General features: G+C 46.1%; 1 protein-coding gene across 1 annotated transcript in view; it reads right to left on the bottom strand.

Moving 5' to 3' along the window:
* LOC311111696 (protein kinase C-binding protein NELL1-like) overlaps positions 1-16,898 on the bottom strand; it is a gene marked incomplete at its 3' end in the record, with an annotated part of 508,863 nt that extends 491,965 nt beyond the window's left edge. Inside the window, exons 1-2 of the mRNA XM_084154490.1 lie at positions 16,831-16,898; positions 15,976-16,104 (exon numbers count right to left, since the gene is read on the bottom strand). Coding sequence (XP_084010616.1) covers positions 15,976-16,104; positions 16,831-16,879 — 178 coding nt within the window. The 5' untranslated portion in view covers positions 16,880-16,898. The remainder of the gene's footprint in view (positions 1-15,975; positions 16,105-16,830) is intronic.
* Between the last annotated feature and the right edge of the window lie 228 nt (positions 16,899-17,126).

Genomic DNA, 17,126 nt, shown 5'->3' with positions numbered 1-17,126 from the left:
TATACTTCACTTGATGATTGAGCAATCAACTTCAGAAATGAAAAATAAATTGTAGATCTCCCTATTAATTCTCAGATAAGTGCATTCAGGCTTTGTAGTGCAGATGCCTCTGTTGCATAACAGTAAATTATTCTAATTGCTACACTTTAAAATAGCACAACTAGAGAGTGAGAGAGTGGGCCTTCCCCACAGACACCGGACAATAATTCAAACTCTGCCAATTTGGAGTCCATTATTACTCTTCAATTTCCATGTCATCCATTAAACCCACCAGCCACCCACAAGTTGTTCAGGCAGCACGCTAATTCCAAATGAACAATTTGTGCATTGCTGTCACAGTATTGCACTAGTCGAGTACGTGGCCACAGATTTCTTTGAGCTTCAGCCAACTCCTCTCAGACTTTCATTGTCATGCCATCCATGTAGTGTAACGACAATCATATTAAGAGTTGGGTTAGCAGTAAACACATACAGGTGCAGAGCCAAGGTGTCATGGTAATAGTCCTTGGCACAGTCACAACTCACCACCGGAGACCAGGGTTCACTCCCTGCGTCCACCCTTATTGAACCCTGGTATCCAGTATTTTTTTGGGAGTTTTAACACTTTATTCAGACAGTAATGAAATTAGGTCATTTCCTTAATGTCTGAATAAAGTGTTAAAACACCTAAAACACACATATACATACAGTACCAGTCAAAAGTTTGGAAACACTCACTAATTCCAGGGTTTTTCTTTGTTTTTACTATTTTCTAAATTGTAGAATAATAGTGAAGACATCAAAACTATGAAATAACACATATTATGTCATGTAGTAACCAAAAAAAGTGTTAAACAAAATATATTTTATATTTGAGATTCTTCAAATAGCCACCCTTTGCCTTGATGACAGCTTTGCACACTTTACATTCTCTCAACCAGCTTCACCTGGAATGCTTTTCCAACAGTCTTGAAGGAGTTCCCACATATGCTGAGCACTTGTTGGCTGCTTTTCCTTCACTCTGCCGTCCGACTCATCCCAAACTATCTCAATTGGGTTGAGGTCGGGGGATTGTGGAGGCCAGGTCATCTGATGCAGCACTCCATCACTCTCCTTCTTAATAAAATATCCCTTACACAGCCTGGAGGTGTGTTGGATCATTGTCCTGTTGAAAAACAAATAATTGTCCCACTAAGCCCAAACCAGATGGGATAGCGTATCGCTGCAGAATACTGTGGTAGCCATGCTGGTTAAGTGTACCTTGAATTCTAAATAAATCACTGACAGTGTCACCAGCAAAGCACCCCCACACCATAACACCTCCTCCTCCATGCTTTACGATGGGAACTACATATGCGGAGATCATCCATTCCCCCACACCACATCTCACAAAGACATGGCGGTTGGAACAAAAATCTCAAATTTGGACTCCAGACCAAATGACACATTTCCACCAGTCTAATGTCCATTGCTTGTGTTTCTTGGCCCAAGCAGGTCTCTTCTTATTATTGGTGTCCTTTAGTAGTGGTTTCTTTGCTGCAATTAGACCGTGAAGGCCTGATTCACACAGTCCCCTCTGAACAGTTGATGTTGAGATGTGTCTGTGACTTGAACTCTGTGAAGCATTTATTTGGGCTGCAATTTCTGGGGCTGGTAACTCTAATTAACTTATCCTCTGCATGAGAGGTAACTCTGGGTCTTCCTTTCCTGTGGTGGTCCTCATGAGAGCCAGTTTCATCATAGCGCTTGATGATTTTTGTGACTGCACTTGAAGAAACGTTCAAAGTTCTTGAAATGTTCCGTATTGACTGACCTTCATGTCTTAAGGTAATGATGGACTGTCATTTCTCTTTGCTTATTTGAGCTGTTCTTGCCATAAAATGCTATCTTCTGTATACCCTCCTTCCTTGTCACAACACAACTGATTGGCTCAAACACATTAAGAAGGAAAGAAATTCCACAAATTAACTTTTAAGATGGAACACATGTTAATTGAAATTCATTCCAGGTGACTATCTCATGAAGCTGGTTGAGTGAATGTCAAGAGTGTGCAAAGCTGTCATCAAGGCAAAGGGTGGCTATTTGAAGAATCTCAAATATATTTTGATTTGTTTAACACTTTTTTTGGTTACTACATGATTCCATATGTGTTACTTCATAGATTTATATTTTAGTCATTTAGCAGACGCTCTTATCCAGAGCGACTTACAGTTAGTGAGTGCATATATTTTTCATACTGGCCCCCCGTGGGAATTGAACCCACAAGCACCATGTTCTACCAACTGAGCTACACGGGAAATGTAGAAAATAGTAAAAATAGTAAAAATAAAGAAAGGTTAGGACATCTACTTTTTGCATGACACAAGTAATTTTTCCAACAATTGTTCACTTATAATTCACTGTATCAAAATTCCAGTGGGTCAGAAGTTTACATACACTAAGTTGACTGTGCCTTTAAACAGCTTGGAAAATTCCAGAAAATTATGTCATGGCTTTATAAGCTTCTGATAGGCTAATTGACATAATTTGAGTCAATTGGAGGTGTACCTGTGGATGTATTTCAAGGCCTACCTTCAAACTCAGCGCCTCTTTGCTTGACATCATGGGAGAAAAAAAAAATCAGCCAAGACATCAAGACATCAGCCGAAAAAAAAAATAGTAGACCTCCACAAGTCTGGTTCATCCTTGGGAGCAATTTCCAAACGCCTGAAGGTACCACGTTCATCTGTATAAACAATAGTATGCAAGTATAAACACCATGGGACCACGCAGCCGTCAAACCGCTCAGGAAGGAGACACGTTCTGTCTCCTAGAGATGAACGTACTTTGGTGCGAAAAGTACAAATCAATCCCAGAACAACAGCAAAGGACCTTGTGAAGATGCTGGAGGAAACAGGTACAAAAGTATGTATATCCACAGTAAAACGAGTTCTATATCGACATAACCTGAACGGCCACTCAGCAAGGAAGAAGCCACTGCTCCAAAACCGCCATAAAAAAAGCCAGACTACGGTTTGCAACTGCACATGGGGACAAAGATCTTACTTTTTGGAGAAATGTCCTCTGGTCTGAGGAAACAAAAATAGAACTGTTTGGCCATAATGACCATCGTTATGATTGGAGGAAAAAGGTGGTTGCTTGCAAGCTGAAGAACACCATCCCAACTGTGAAGCACAGGGGTGGCAGCATCATGCTGTGGGTGTGCTTTGCTGCAGGAGGGACTGGTGCACTCCACAAAAAATGGCATCATGAGGAAGGAAAAGTATTTGGATATATTGAAGCAACATCTCAAGACATCACATCAGTCAGGAAGTTAAAGCATGGTCGTAAATGGGTGTTCCAAATAGACAATGACCCAAAGCATACTTCCAAAGTTGTGGCAAAATGGCTTAAGGACAACAAAGTCAAGGTATTGGAGTGGCCATCACAAAGCCCTGACCTCAATCCTATATACAATTTGTGGGCAGAACTGAAAGGCGTGTGCGAGCAAGGATGCCTACAAACCTGACTCCGCTACACCAGCTGTGTCAGGAGGACTAGGCCAAAATGTGGGAATGTGATAAAAAAAATAAAAGCTGAAATAAATAATTCTCTCTACTATTATTCTGACATTACATTTCAGTCATTTAGCAAACGCTTTTATCCAGAGCGACTTATAGTTAGTGAGTGCAATTTTTTTTTTCATACTGACATTTCACATTCTTAAAATAAAAGTGGTGATCTTAACTGACCTAGGACAGGGAATTTTTACTAGGATTAAATGTCAGGAATTGTGAAAAAACTGAGTTTAAATGTATTTGGCTAAGGTGTACAGTGGGGGAAAAAAGTATGTAGTCAGCCACCAATTGTGCAAGTTCTCCCACTTAAAAAGATGAGAGAGGCCTGTAATTTTCATCATAGGTACACGTCAACAAACAAAATGAGATTTTTTTTCTCCAGAAAATCACATTGTAGGATTTTTTATGAATTTATTTGCAAATTATGGTGGAAAATAAGTATTTGGTCAATAACAAAAGTTTCTCAATACTTTGTTATATACCCTTTGTTGGCAATGACACAGGTCAAACGTTTTCTGTAAGTCTTCACAAGGTTTTCACACACTGTTGCTAGTATTTTGGCCCATTCCTCCATGCAGATCTCCTCTAGATCAGTGATGTTTTGGGGCTGTCGCTGGGCAACATGAACTTTCAACTCCCTCCAAAGATTTTCTATGGGGTTGAGATCTGGAGACTGGCTAGGCCACTCCAGGACCTTGAAATGCTTCTTACGAAGCCACTCCTTCGTTGCCCGGGCGGTGTGTTTGGGATCATTGTCATGCTGAAAGACCCAGCCACGTTTCATCTTCAATGCCCTTGCTGATGGAAGGAGGTTTTCACTCAAAATCTCACGATACATGGCCCCATTCATTCTTTCCTTTACACGGATCAGTCGTCCTGGTCCCTTTGCAGAAAAACAGCCCCAAAGCATGATGTTTCCACCCCCATGCTTCACAGTAGGTATGGTGTTCTTTGGATGCAACTCAGCATTCTTTGTCCTCCAAACACGACGAGTTGAGTTTTTACCAAAAAGTAATATTTTGGTTTCATCTGACCATATGACATTCTACCAATCCTCTTCTGGATCATCAAAATGCACTCTAGCAAACGTCAGACGGGCCTGGACATGTACTGGCTTAAGCAGGGGGACACGTCTGGCACTGCAGGATTTGAGTCCCTGGCGGCGTAGTGTGTTACTGATGGTAGGCTTTGTTACTTTGGTCCCAGCTCTCTGCAGGTCATTCACTAGGTCCCCCCGTGTGGTTCTGGGATTTTTGCTCACCGTTCTTGTGATCATTTTGACCCCACGGGGTGAGATCTTGCGTGGAGGGAGATTATCAGTGGTCTTGTATGTCTTCCATTTCCTAATAATTGCTCCCACAGTTTATTTCTTCAAACCAAGCTACTTACCTTTTGCAGATTCAGTCTTCCCAGCCTGGTGCAGGTCTACAATTTTGTTTCTGGTGTCCTTTGACAGCTCTTTGGTCTTGGCCATAGTGGAGTTTGGAGTGTGACTGTTTGAGGTTGTGGACAGGTGTTCAAACAGGTGCCATTAATACAGGTAACGAGTGGAGGACAGAGGAGCCTCTTAAAGAAGAAGTTACAGGTCTGTGAGAGCCAGAAATCTTGCTTGTTTGTAGGTGACCAAATACTTATTTTCCACCATAATTTGCAAATAAATTCATTAAAAATCCTACAATGTGATTTTCTGGATTGTTTTTTCTCAGTTTGTCTGTCATAGTTGACGTGAACCTATGATGAAAATTACAGGTCTCTCTCATCTTTTTAAGTGGGAGAACTTGCACAATTGGTGGCTGACTAAATACTTTTTTTCCCCACTGTATGTAAACTTCCGACTACAACTGTAGTATACTATTACCATTATTACCACTACTACCCCAATTACTAATATTCTACTACTACCTCTACTACTGCTACTGATAATATTACTATCTCTACTACTAATAGTAATAAATGTAGCAAACGGCAGGGCAGGGAAGCGCACCCGGGTCGCTGGAGTGATCACTCCCAGTTCGCCACTGTTGTTGACAAAACGTGTTATACTAGCCTGAGTTACAATACAAAAATCCCCCCAAAAATCTAATTAATTATGTGATTGGTGTAGGCTTATCTTTGCCTGACGTTTTTGATAGCGGTGTGGTTCTCTCTCGGACACGGAGGAAAGACACAAAGGACCGGCTGGCTTAGCTAGCCTGGATTCTCAAATTGAGGACGCTAACATACATTTTCAACTCTGCAGGAGCTGTGTTTATTTTGCTTTATTCTGGGACAATGTGGACTGCCCAGAATTTCAATGTAGGAACTGTTTGCTTGCAGAGGTCTACAGGGGTGAAGTGGCTACTCTTAGCAAACAAGTAGTGAACCTACACAAGCTACTGGGGAATCCACACCCACCTACTTTTTCTTTCTCTTCTACCCCAGTAGCTGGATGCCGCTTAGGCCTGGTGGAATTGTCGCCACCGTGTTGGCTCTCCACAGCCGACTGGCCGGTACTCTGCAGTGATTCCTCCCCAAAGGGGTCTCCCCCTTCCCTGGAGAATGGAGCTAGTGGGATGCTCCTGGATGACTTGGTGGATGTTCCTGTTCTTGATCCTACCAACTAGTCATGGAGATATGTTACTCGCCGTGGAAGTCGAAAACAGCGTCCTCTGGCAATGGGGGCCTCCTTGGAGATGTTAAGCCCGGACCGGACACAGACCAGAAACAGCTTCGCCGCCCTGGATCCAGAGGTTCTGGCGCCTTCTTCCCTGGGGGCTTCCGATTCAACATCAGATCCAGAGGTACCTGCTCCTTCATCCTCTATTCTGTCTCTGTCTCCGGTGGCTTCTACCCCGGATTCAGATCCACAGAGCTCTGACCATCATCAGACTGCAAGGCTGTCTGAGACTCCGGCACGTTCATCATCCACAATGGATACTACAGCCGGCTCGGGTCCATCGGACCCCACCGCCCTTCGGTCCTCAAGGGGTTTGCCAAATCACTGGAGGCGAAAGAATGGCTGGACTTCCTCAGCCATTGCACCAACTGTCGTCATTGGCAGTTCTATGGTTAGAAATATCTTGGTTCCCGGGGAAAAACCCTGTGCTATCCTGGAGCACGAGTACAGGACATTACAAGGCTGCTTTTGACCGTTCTACAACAGATACCGGGAGCTGACGCTGTCGTAGTCCATGTGTAGTCAAACGACTTTAGGAGGGCTAGCTCGGAACTTCTGAAAATTGATTTTAAAGAGCTGATTCTAGCACTGAAAGATTCCAAAAGGCGGCCAATTATTTCAGGTCCGGTACCATCATTGCGCAGCGGGTGTGAAAGATTCAGCGGCTACTGGCATTACAAACCTGGCTAAAAGATTACTGTAGCTCTGTTGGTATCACTTTTATAGATAACTTTGAGTCCATCCAAATAATCATGGCTCTTGGACTCTGTCCACGCATTTCAAGGCTGCATTATGACAATGATTTATCAATGACCCAAGACGAGCTCAGTTAATCCCTACCATTGTGTCGCTGAGTTGTCATAATGCTGTAGCAAATGTACATTATCCCAGGGGCGTTGGCAGACACAATGTAAGTAACTTAATTTATGTCCTTCTAAATGTCCTGAATGCCTCTGTTGATCCTACAGCTATTGTATGCAGTAATAATGTGCCTATGAACCAGAGTTATACTCATAGCACTGAGGCGGTGTGCCCTAGTAGGAAGTCCACCATGTGCAGCTCACCCTGCACTATCAGCTCAAACATAAATAACATGAGCATGTCTACTTCTGATAAGCATCCCAGAAAAGTGCTAAAAATAGCCCATATATGCAGTCTAAGAAACAAATATTCATGAAATCAATGACTTGCTAGTAACAGATGACATTCATATTCTGACTATCTCTGAAACTCACTTAGGTAATACCTTTGATGATACAGTGGTAGCAATACATGGTTATAACATCTACATTCCTGTAAAGCTTATAGAGTCTCTCATGTTAAATACTGTTGAAGTAATATGGCTACTGGTTCATCTGCCTCACCTAAAGCACATTCTTGTGGGAAGCTGCTACAGACCACCAAGTGCTAACAGTCAGTATCTGGATAATACTGTATGTGTGAAATGCTTGATAATGTATGTGATATCAACAGAGAGGTATATTTTCTGGGTGATTTAAATATTGAATGGCTTTCATCAAGCTGCCCACGCAAGAAAAAGCTTCAAACTGTAACCAGTGCCTGCAACCTGCTTCAGGTTATCAGCAAACCTACCAGGGTAGTTACAAACAGCACAGAAATTAAACCATCAACATGTATTGATCACATCTATACTAATGCTGCAGAAATGTGTTTTAAAGCAGCATCGAAATCCATTGGATGTAGTGATCACAATATCGTAGCCATATCTAGGAAAACCAAAGTTCCAAAGGCTGGGCCTAATATAGTGTATGAGAGGTCATACAATAAGTTTTGTAGTGATTCCTATGTTGATGATGTAAATAATATTTGTTGGTCTGTGGTGTGTAATGAGGAGCAACCAGACGCTGCACTTGATACATGTTACGATCGTTGACACATGATGAAGCGGACCAAGGTGCAGCGTGATAAGCGTACATTCTTTTAATGAGTACACACACGAATTAAACTATAAACGATACGTGAAGTCCTAGGGTTAAACACAAACCTTACGGATCAAGATCCCACAATTAACTGTGCCAAACAGGCTGCCTAAGTATGGTTCCCAATCAGAGACAACGAGCAACAGCTGCCTCTGATCGGGAACCACCCTGGCCAACATAGAACTAACGATCTAGAATAAACACATAGAAACTATAACATAGAAACTAACACCCTGGCTCAACATTAAAGAGTCCCCAGAGCCAGGGCGTGACAGTACCCCCCCCCCCAAAGGCGCGGACTGCGACCGCGCCAACTAAACCCAACAGGGGAGGGGCCGGGTGGGCATTCCGCCTCGGAGGCGGATCCGGCTCTGGGCGTGACCACCACTCTCTCGCTACCCCCCCGTAGCGCCCCTGGTCTAGTCTGGCCCCACTGGCCGGAGCTAGACTGGACACCGGTGGAGCGGATTGCTCAGGCTCCGGTGTGGAGCAGCTGACCGGTACCTGACCAGGCACCGGTGGAACAGGCACGGGCTGTGCCGGACTGACGACGCGCACCACTGGCTTGGTGCGGGGAGCAAGGACAGGCCGGGCCGGGCTGGCGACGCGCACCACAGGCTTGGTGCGGGGAGCAGGAACAGGCCGGGCCGGGCTGGCGACGCGCACCACTGGCTTGGTGCGGGGAGCAGGAACAGGCCGGACCGGGCTGGCGACGCGCACCACTGGCTTGGTGCGGGGAGCAGGAACGGGCCGGACCAGGCTGACGACGCGCACCACTGGCTTGGTGCGGGGAGAAGGAACGGGCCGGACCGGGCTGTGGAGACGGACTGGAGGTCTGGAGCGAAGAGCTGACACAACCCGTCCTGGCTGAATGCAGATTACTATACACTCTGTGTGAGGCATCAGCACATGACGTACAGGGCTGTGCACTCGTACTGGCACTACAGCACGTGGCTCTGGCGCAGGATATCCGGGACCGAGGAGGGGTACTGGAGGCCACGAGCGTTGAGCCGGCACACTCCGTCCTGGCTGCATGCCCACCTTAGCACGATACATGCGTGGTGCTAGCACAGGACGTACAGGACTGTGCCGGACCACTCGCGGCACAGTACGCAGCTCCGCATACCTCGGAACCTGCCCAGTCTCACGCTGCCTAGCCTGAGTACGGGGAGTTGGCTCTGCTCTACCTCTAGGCTCCGCCAACCTCCCTTCCAGCCCCCCAAACCTGGTGGCCTCCTAATCCGCCGATACTTCCTGTAGCTGCCTCCAGCATCCCCGTCGTCCATGCCGTGTGCCCCCCCCAAAAAATTACTTGGGGTTGCCTCTCGCCTGTCCGACGACGGCACGGTTGGCGCCGAACCTCCTCTCTCGCCAGGGCCTTAACTTTAGCCCATGGCCCTCTGCCCGCGAACATGTCCTCCCACGACCACCATTCGCCCAACTGGGACATCGCCAACTTCTCCAGTTCCTTACCCGGCGTTTGCTCCTGAACATGCTGCTTGGTCCTTCTTTGGTGGGATCTTCTGTCACGCTCGTTGACACATGATGAAGCGGACCAAGGCGCAGCGTGATAAGCGTACATTATTTTAATGAGTACACACACGAACAAAACAATAAACGATACGTGAAGTCCTAGGGTTAAACACAAACCTTACGGATCAAGATCCCACAATTAACTGTGCCAAACAGGCTGCCTAAGTATGGTTCCCAATCAGAGACAACGAGCAACAGCTGCCTCTGATCGGGAACCACCCTGGCCAACATAGAACTAACGATCTAGAATAAACACATAGAAACTATAACATAGAAACTAACACCCTGGCTCAACATTAAAGAGTCCCCAGAGCCAGGGCGTGACAGTACCCCCCCCCCCAAAGGCGCGGACTGCGACCGCGCCAACTAAACCCAACAGGGGAGGGGCCGGGTGGGCATTCCGCCTCGGAGGCGGATCCGGCTCCGGGCGTGACCACCACTCTCTCGCTACCCCCCCGTAGCGCCCCTGGTCTAGTCTGGCCCCACTGGCCGGAGCTAGACTGGACACCGGTGGAGCGGATTGCTCAGGCTCCGGTGTGGAGCAGCTGACCGGTACCTGACCAGGCACCGGTGGAACAGGCACGGGCTGTGCCGGACTGACGACGCGCACCACTGGCTTGGTGCGGGGAGCAAGGACAGGCCTGACCGGGCTGGCGACGCGCACCATTGGCTTGGTGCGGGGAGCAGGAACAGGCCAGACCGGGCTGGCGACGCGCACCATTGGCTTGGTGCGGGGAGCAGGAACGGGCCGGACCGGGCTGACGACGCGCACCATTGGCTTGGTGCGGGGAGCAGGAACGGGCCGGACCGGGCTGACGACGCGCACCACTGGCTTGGTGCGGGGAGCAGGAACGGGCCGGGCCGGGCCGGGCTGGCGACGCGCACCACAGGCTTGGTGCGGGGAGCAGGAACAGGCCGGACCGGGCTGGCGACGCGCACCATTGGCTTGGTGCGGGGAGCAAGAACGGGCCGGGCCGGGCTGGCGACGCGCACCACAGGCTTGGTGCGGGGAGCAGGAACAGGCCGGGCCGGGCTGGCGACGCGCACCACTGGCTTGGTGCGGGGAGCAGGAACAGGCCGGACCGGGCTGGCGACGCGCACCACTGGCTTGGTGCGTGGAGCAGGAACGGGCCGGACCAGGCTGACGACGCGCACCACTGGCTTGGTGCGGGGAGAAGGAACGGGCCGGACCGGGCTGTGGAGACGGACTGGAGGTCTGGAGCGAAGAGCTGACACAACCCGTCCTGGCTGAATGCAGATTACTACACACTCTGTGTGAGGCATCAGCACATGACGTACAGGGCTGTGCACTCGTACTGGCACTACAGCACGTGGCTCTGGCGCAGGATATCCGGGACCGAGGAGGGGTACTGGAGGCCACGAGTGTTGAGCCGGCACACTCCGTCCTGGCTGCATGCCCACCTTAGCACGATACATGCGTGGTGCTAGCACAGGACGTACAGGACTGTGCCGGACCACTCGCGGCACAGTACGCAGCTCCGCATACCTCGGAACCTGCCCAGTCTCACGCTGCCTAGCCTGAGTACGGGGAGTTGGCTCTGCTCTACCTCTAGGCTCCGCCAACCTCCCTTCCAGCCCCCCAAACCTGGTGGCCTCCTAATCCGCCGATACTTCCTGTAGCTGCCTCCAGCATCCCCGTCGTCCATGCCGTGTGCCCCCCCAAAAAAATTACTTGGGGTTGCCTCTCGCCTGTCCGACGACGGCACGGTTGGCGCCGAACCTCCTCTCTCGCCAGGGCCTTAACTTTAGCCCATGGCCCTCTGCCCGCGAACATGTCCTCCCACGACCACCATTCGCCCACCTGGGACATCGCCAACTTCTCCAGTTCCTTACCCGGCGTTTGCTCCTGAACATGCTGCTTGGTCCTTCTTTGGTGGGATCTTCTGTCACGCTCGTTGACACATGATGAAGCGGACCAAGGCGCAGCGTGATAAGCGTACATTATTTTAATGAGTACACACACGAACAAAACAATAAACGATACGTGAAGTCCTAGGGTTAAACACAAACCTTACGGATCAAGATCCCACAATTAACTGTGCCAAACAGGCTGCCTAAGTATGGTTCCCAATCAGAGACAACGAGCAACAGCTGCCTCTGATCGGGAACCACCCTGGCCAACATAGAACTAAACGATCTAGAATAAACACATAGAAACTATAACATAGAAACTAACACCCTGGCTCAACATTAAAGAGTCCCCAGAGCCAGGGCGTGACAATACATTTATGAAATTGCTTTTTCCAGTTACTAATAAGCATGCACCCATTATGAAAATGACTGTAAAAACGGTTCAATCCCTCTGGATTGATGAGGAATTGAAAAATTGCATGGTTGAGAGGGATGTGGCGAAAGGAATGGCAAATATGTTTGGCTGCACAACAGATTGGCAAATGTACTGCAAATTGAGAAATCATGTGACTAAACTGAATAAAAAGAAGAAGAAACTATACTATGAAGTTAAATTATATAAAAAGTGTTGGAGCAACTTAAATTCTGGGCAGAAATGCAAACTCAGCTCCATCATTTATTGAATCAAATGGCTCATTTGTCACAAAACCCACTGATATTGCCAACTACTTTAATTATTTTTTCATTGACAAGATTAGCAAACTTAGGCATGACATGCCAGCAACAAACACCGACACTACACGTCCAAGTATATCCGACCAAATGATGAAAGCATTGTAAGTTTGAATTCCGTAAAGTGAGCGTGGATGAGGTGAAAAAATTATTGTTGTCTAGCAATAATTACAAGCCACCGGGGTCTGACAACTTGGATGAAAAATTACTGAGGATAATAGCGGACAATATTGCCACTCCTATTTGCAATATCTTCAATCTAAGCATACTAGAAAGTGTGTGCCCTCAGGCCTGGAGGGAAGCAAAAGTCATTCCACTACCCAATAATAGTAAAGCCCCCTTTACTGGCTCAAATGGCCGACCAATCAGCCTGTTACTAGCCCTTAGTAAACCTTTGGAAAAAATGTTGCATTATATTTGGGACAAATCATTCACTAAACCCTAAACCTCAACTTAATCTTGTAATGAATAATGTAGAAATTCAACAAGTTGAGGTGACTAAACTGCTTGGAGTAACCCTGGATTGTAAACTGTCATGGTCAAAACATGTTGATACAGCAGTAGCTAAAATGGGGAGATGTCTGTCCGTAATAAAGCGCTGCTCTGCCTTCTGAACAACACTATCAGCATGTCATGTCCTACAGGCCCTAATTTTGTTGACAAGCTGAATGCACCGAGCTGTCTGTTTAAAGTACTAGCACACAGCTCGGACACCCATGCATACCCCAAAAGACATGCCACCAGAGGTCTCTTCACAATCCCCAAATCAAGAACAGACTATGGGAGGCGCACAGTACTACGTAAAGCCATGGCTACATGGAACTCTATTCCCCATCAGGTGCAAGCAGTAGAATCAGTCTGTGCGTTACGATGGCCTCACGGCCGCCATCCCACCTCTGACACCAGTGTAGCAAACGGCAGGGCAGGGAAGCGAACCCGGGACGCTGCCATGAAAGGCAAGCACCCTACGCATCGCGCCAATAGAGTTTACCCACTTGGTAGGAATTGTAACATGGCTCATATAGCAAGAATCGTTACAATACATTGGTGATGTAATGATGAGGATGATGATTAGTTCACCATCTGTTACCAACATTTTACCTAAAATATTCTGGATAATCTTACAACCATGAGTCCGAGCTTGGGCAACCTACATCTTACAAATGAAATTAGTTTACCCAACGTTCTCAGGATTCCACCTCAAAATAAAACACATTTCTGCAATTCACTGATAAATAAACAATGATCTATCAATCAATTAACCTCTACAGGATCGGTGTCCCTATGTGACTAGAATGGTGTTTTAAATAACAGCCAACTTTCCGGTACATAGACATGTCTTATATGGGCAGAAAGCTTAAATTGTTGTTAATCTAACTGCAGTGTCCAATTTACAGAAGCTATTAATGCAACAAAAAAATGCCATGCTATTGTCTGAGGATAGTGCACAACAACAAAACACTTTTGTCACGGCAACCGGTTTGATACATCTCTGGCTCCACACTCCGCCCGCCAACTAGATGTGTGAAAGTTAGTGTATAAGCTAATGATCCATCATGTATGACATTCCTGGGAGTGTGTAAACTTAACATTTTTATTACCATAGCATTTTTGTATGTTCTCTATAGTTATGTACTTGAAAATGTATAAATTGACCAATTCGGAACATTTGGGAAAACTCCTGGCAGACTTGATACAAAATATTGTGTGGTGATGTAATCCTTCACTGGATTAGTCTGAAACTTTGCACACACATTGCTGCCGTCATCTAAATTACACCTAGATTCCTACATCACTGTCTGGCCTCTCTCTTGCATTTCAAAGCTGATGCAACAAAAACTAAAATAGAAATCGCATGTGTTATATTCTCCTACATTAATTTCACATTTCCACAAACTTCAAAGTGTTTCCTTTCAAATGGTATCAAGAATTGCGCCGGAGGAGATGGATGCCGTTTTACGGGCTCCTAACCAATTGTGCTATTGTGTGTGTTTTTCCGCATTATTTGTAACTTATTTTGTTTATAAAGTTTCTGCCACTGTTGCTGCCACCGTCTCTTATGACCGAAAATAGCTTTTGGATATCAGGAAAGCGATTACTCACCATATACTGCACGAAGATTTTTTCTTTAAATAGTCGGACGTGAAGGATTTTCTTCAGACACCGACAAGGCCCAAATCCCCGTCATTCGCATGAGAAAGAGACAGAGATATTGGGGACGTAGGTCGGGGTGCCTTGTAAGGATCTGATGGCGAGTGGGTAATCTGCTTCTACCATCAGTCCTATTAGCCAACATACAATCATTGGATAACAAAATAGAAGAACTACGATCACGGATATCCTAACAATGGGACATTCAAAACGGTAATATCTTATGTTTCACAGAGTTGACGCTGAACGACGACATGGATAACATACAGCTGGCGGGATATACGTGCATCGGCAAGATAGAACAGCTGCCTCCTGTAAGACAAGGGGTGGCGGTCTGTGAATATTTGTAAACAACAACTGGTGCACAAAATCTAATATTAAGGAAGCTCAAGGTTTTGCTTGCCTGAGGTAGAGTATCTCATGATAAGCTGTAGACCACACTATTTACCAAGAGGGTTTTCATCTATATTTTTTGTAGCTGTCTATTTACCACCACAAACCATTGCTGGCACACTCAATGGGCTGTATAAGGCCATACGCAAACAGGAAAACATTCATCCAGAGGCGGCGCGCCTAGTGGCCCGGGACTTTAATGCAGGGAAACTTAAATCAGTTTTACCTAATTTCTACCAGCATGTTAAATGTGCAACCAGAGGAAAAAAAAACTCTAGACCACCTTTACTCCACACCAAGACAGTCGTGAAAAGGGCACGACAAAGCCTATTCCCCCTCAGGAGACTGAAAAGATTTGGCATGTGTCCTCAGATCCTCAAAAAGTTATACAGCTGCGCAATCGAGAGCATCCTGACTGGTTGCATCACTGCCTGGTATGGCAACTGCTCGGCCTCTGACTGCAAGGCACTACAGAGGGTAGTGCGTACGGCCCAGTACATCACTGGGGCCAAGCTTCCTGCCATCCAGGACCTCTATACCAGGCGGTGTCAGATAAAGTCCATAAAAATTGTCAAAGACTCCATCCACCCTAGTCATAGACTGTTCTCTCTGCTACCGCACGGCAAGCGGTACCGGTGCGCCAAGTCTAGGTCCAAAAGGCTTCTTAACAGCTTCTACCCCCAAGCCATAAGACTCCTGAACAGACTCCTGAAATGGCTACCCGGACTATTTGCATTGTCCCCCCCCCCCCCCCACACCCCCTCTTTTACGCTGCTGCTACTCACTGTTTATTATCTATGCATAGTCACTTTAACTCTACCTAGATGTACATATTACCTCAATTACCTCGACTAACCTGTGCCCCCGCACATTGACTCTGTATCAATATTTTAGTATTTTTTACGTAGCACTTATTTTTCTTAAAACTGCATTGTTGGTTAAGGGCTTGTAAGTAAGCATTTCACTGTAAGGTCTACACCTGTTGTATTCGGCGTATGTGACAAATACATTTTCATTTTATTTGATTATGCATATCCTTGCTTCAGGTCCTGAGCTACAGGCAGTTAGATTAGGGTATGTCATTTTAGGCTACAATTGAAAAAAATGCGTTTGATCCTTAAGAGGTTGTATTAAACAAATAGAGAAAGAAAGTATACATTACCTCGAAATAAGAAGGCTTTGCTATTGTTGTGAAGCCCTGCCACTTGGGTAATTCCATATGTTGCATTTGCGAAGTCAAGTTCATTGATGATATCTATCTGGTAATCGGGATCTTTTCCAAAGCCGAGAACTGTAGAGGGAAAATATTCTTTAGACATTTTTACACATTGGGTGCACAGTTACTATCACACATCCTCTCACCTATATGATGTGTATAACGTACATAAGCAAGGCACTTCTTTAATGATTGAGTTTGAGTATCAAACTTCAGCGTCTGCATGATACAACGAACTGCAACACAGTCAAAAACATGGGGATTGATTCCATGCGATTTCAAAGCACCTTCACCAAGGTACAGTGGCCATCACATCAGAGACAAAACGCGTAAATGGCATGGCACTAGATATCAGATACCGTATAATGGCAGATCATTTTAAATTAAAGTCTACATAATCCAAATATTAGGCCTATTGTTGCGCGGGAACAAATTGACTGCTGTATCAACCTGTGCGACACCTGTCATTTCTATAGGGACTTTTGCGCGAACTACAGATGTGGTATAACAGAACAACATACCCTACGATTTGGATGATAACTATGCTATTTATCTGTACTATAAAACTAATTCCAAAAAGAATTGATTTATAAAAAATCGATGAGGGGCAAATTGATACAAAATTATTGATTAATACAAAATCTACGAGGGACAAACGAACAAAAAATATGATCTAGAAGCTTGCGCGCAAGGTCCGAATTAGGCTATGGAGAAGGAGAGGGTGCGCATTAAAAAGCTATTGCCGACAGAGCTGATAATGATACATAAAACTAACTGCATATGTCCCCGTGTGACACCTACCTGGTTTCGCAATGAGCACTACGGATAACAAAGCCACGTAAATATCCATTTGAGTGAAGTTACACTGTACAGTTTCCTCAGAAATATCCGACGTCGAGCGCTTCGCTGTCAATCCACTTGCTCTGGTCTGTCTCGCAAACTGCTCTCGTCTCACCGGTGCTGGATGCAGAGGCTCGGAGCGTTCCACATCATGGAAATAGGGGTTCTTTCGGTGTGCGCGTAAATTATCTTAAATTTACTCTAAATACTATTGCCATCTATTGAATGGGCGATATTATTCACAAACCTGTACGAAA

Source organism: Coregonus lavaretus (genome assembly GCF_964263955.1).
Source record: "Coregonus lavaretus genome assembly, chromosome: 37".
NCBI lineage: Eukaryota > Metazoa > Chordata > Actinopteri > Salmoniformes > Salmonidae > Coregonus > Coregonus lavaretus.
Note: the sequence above shows the minus strand (reverse complement) of the source record. Positions and strands in the feature narration are given on the sequence as shown.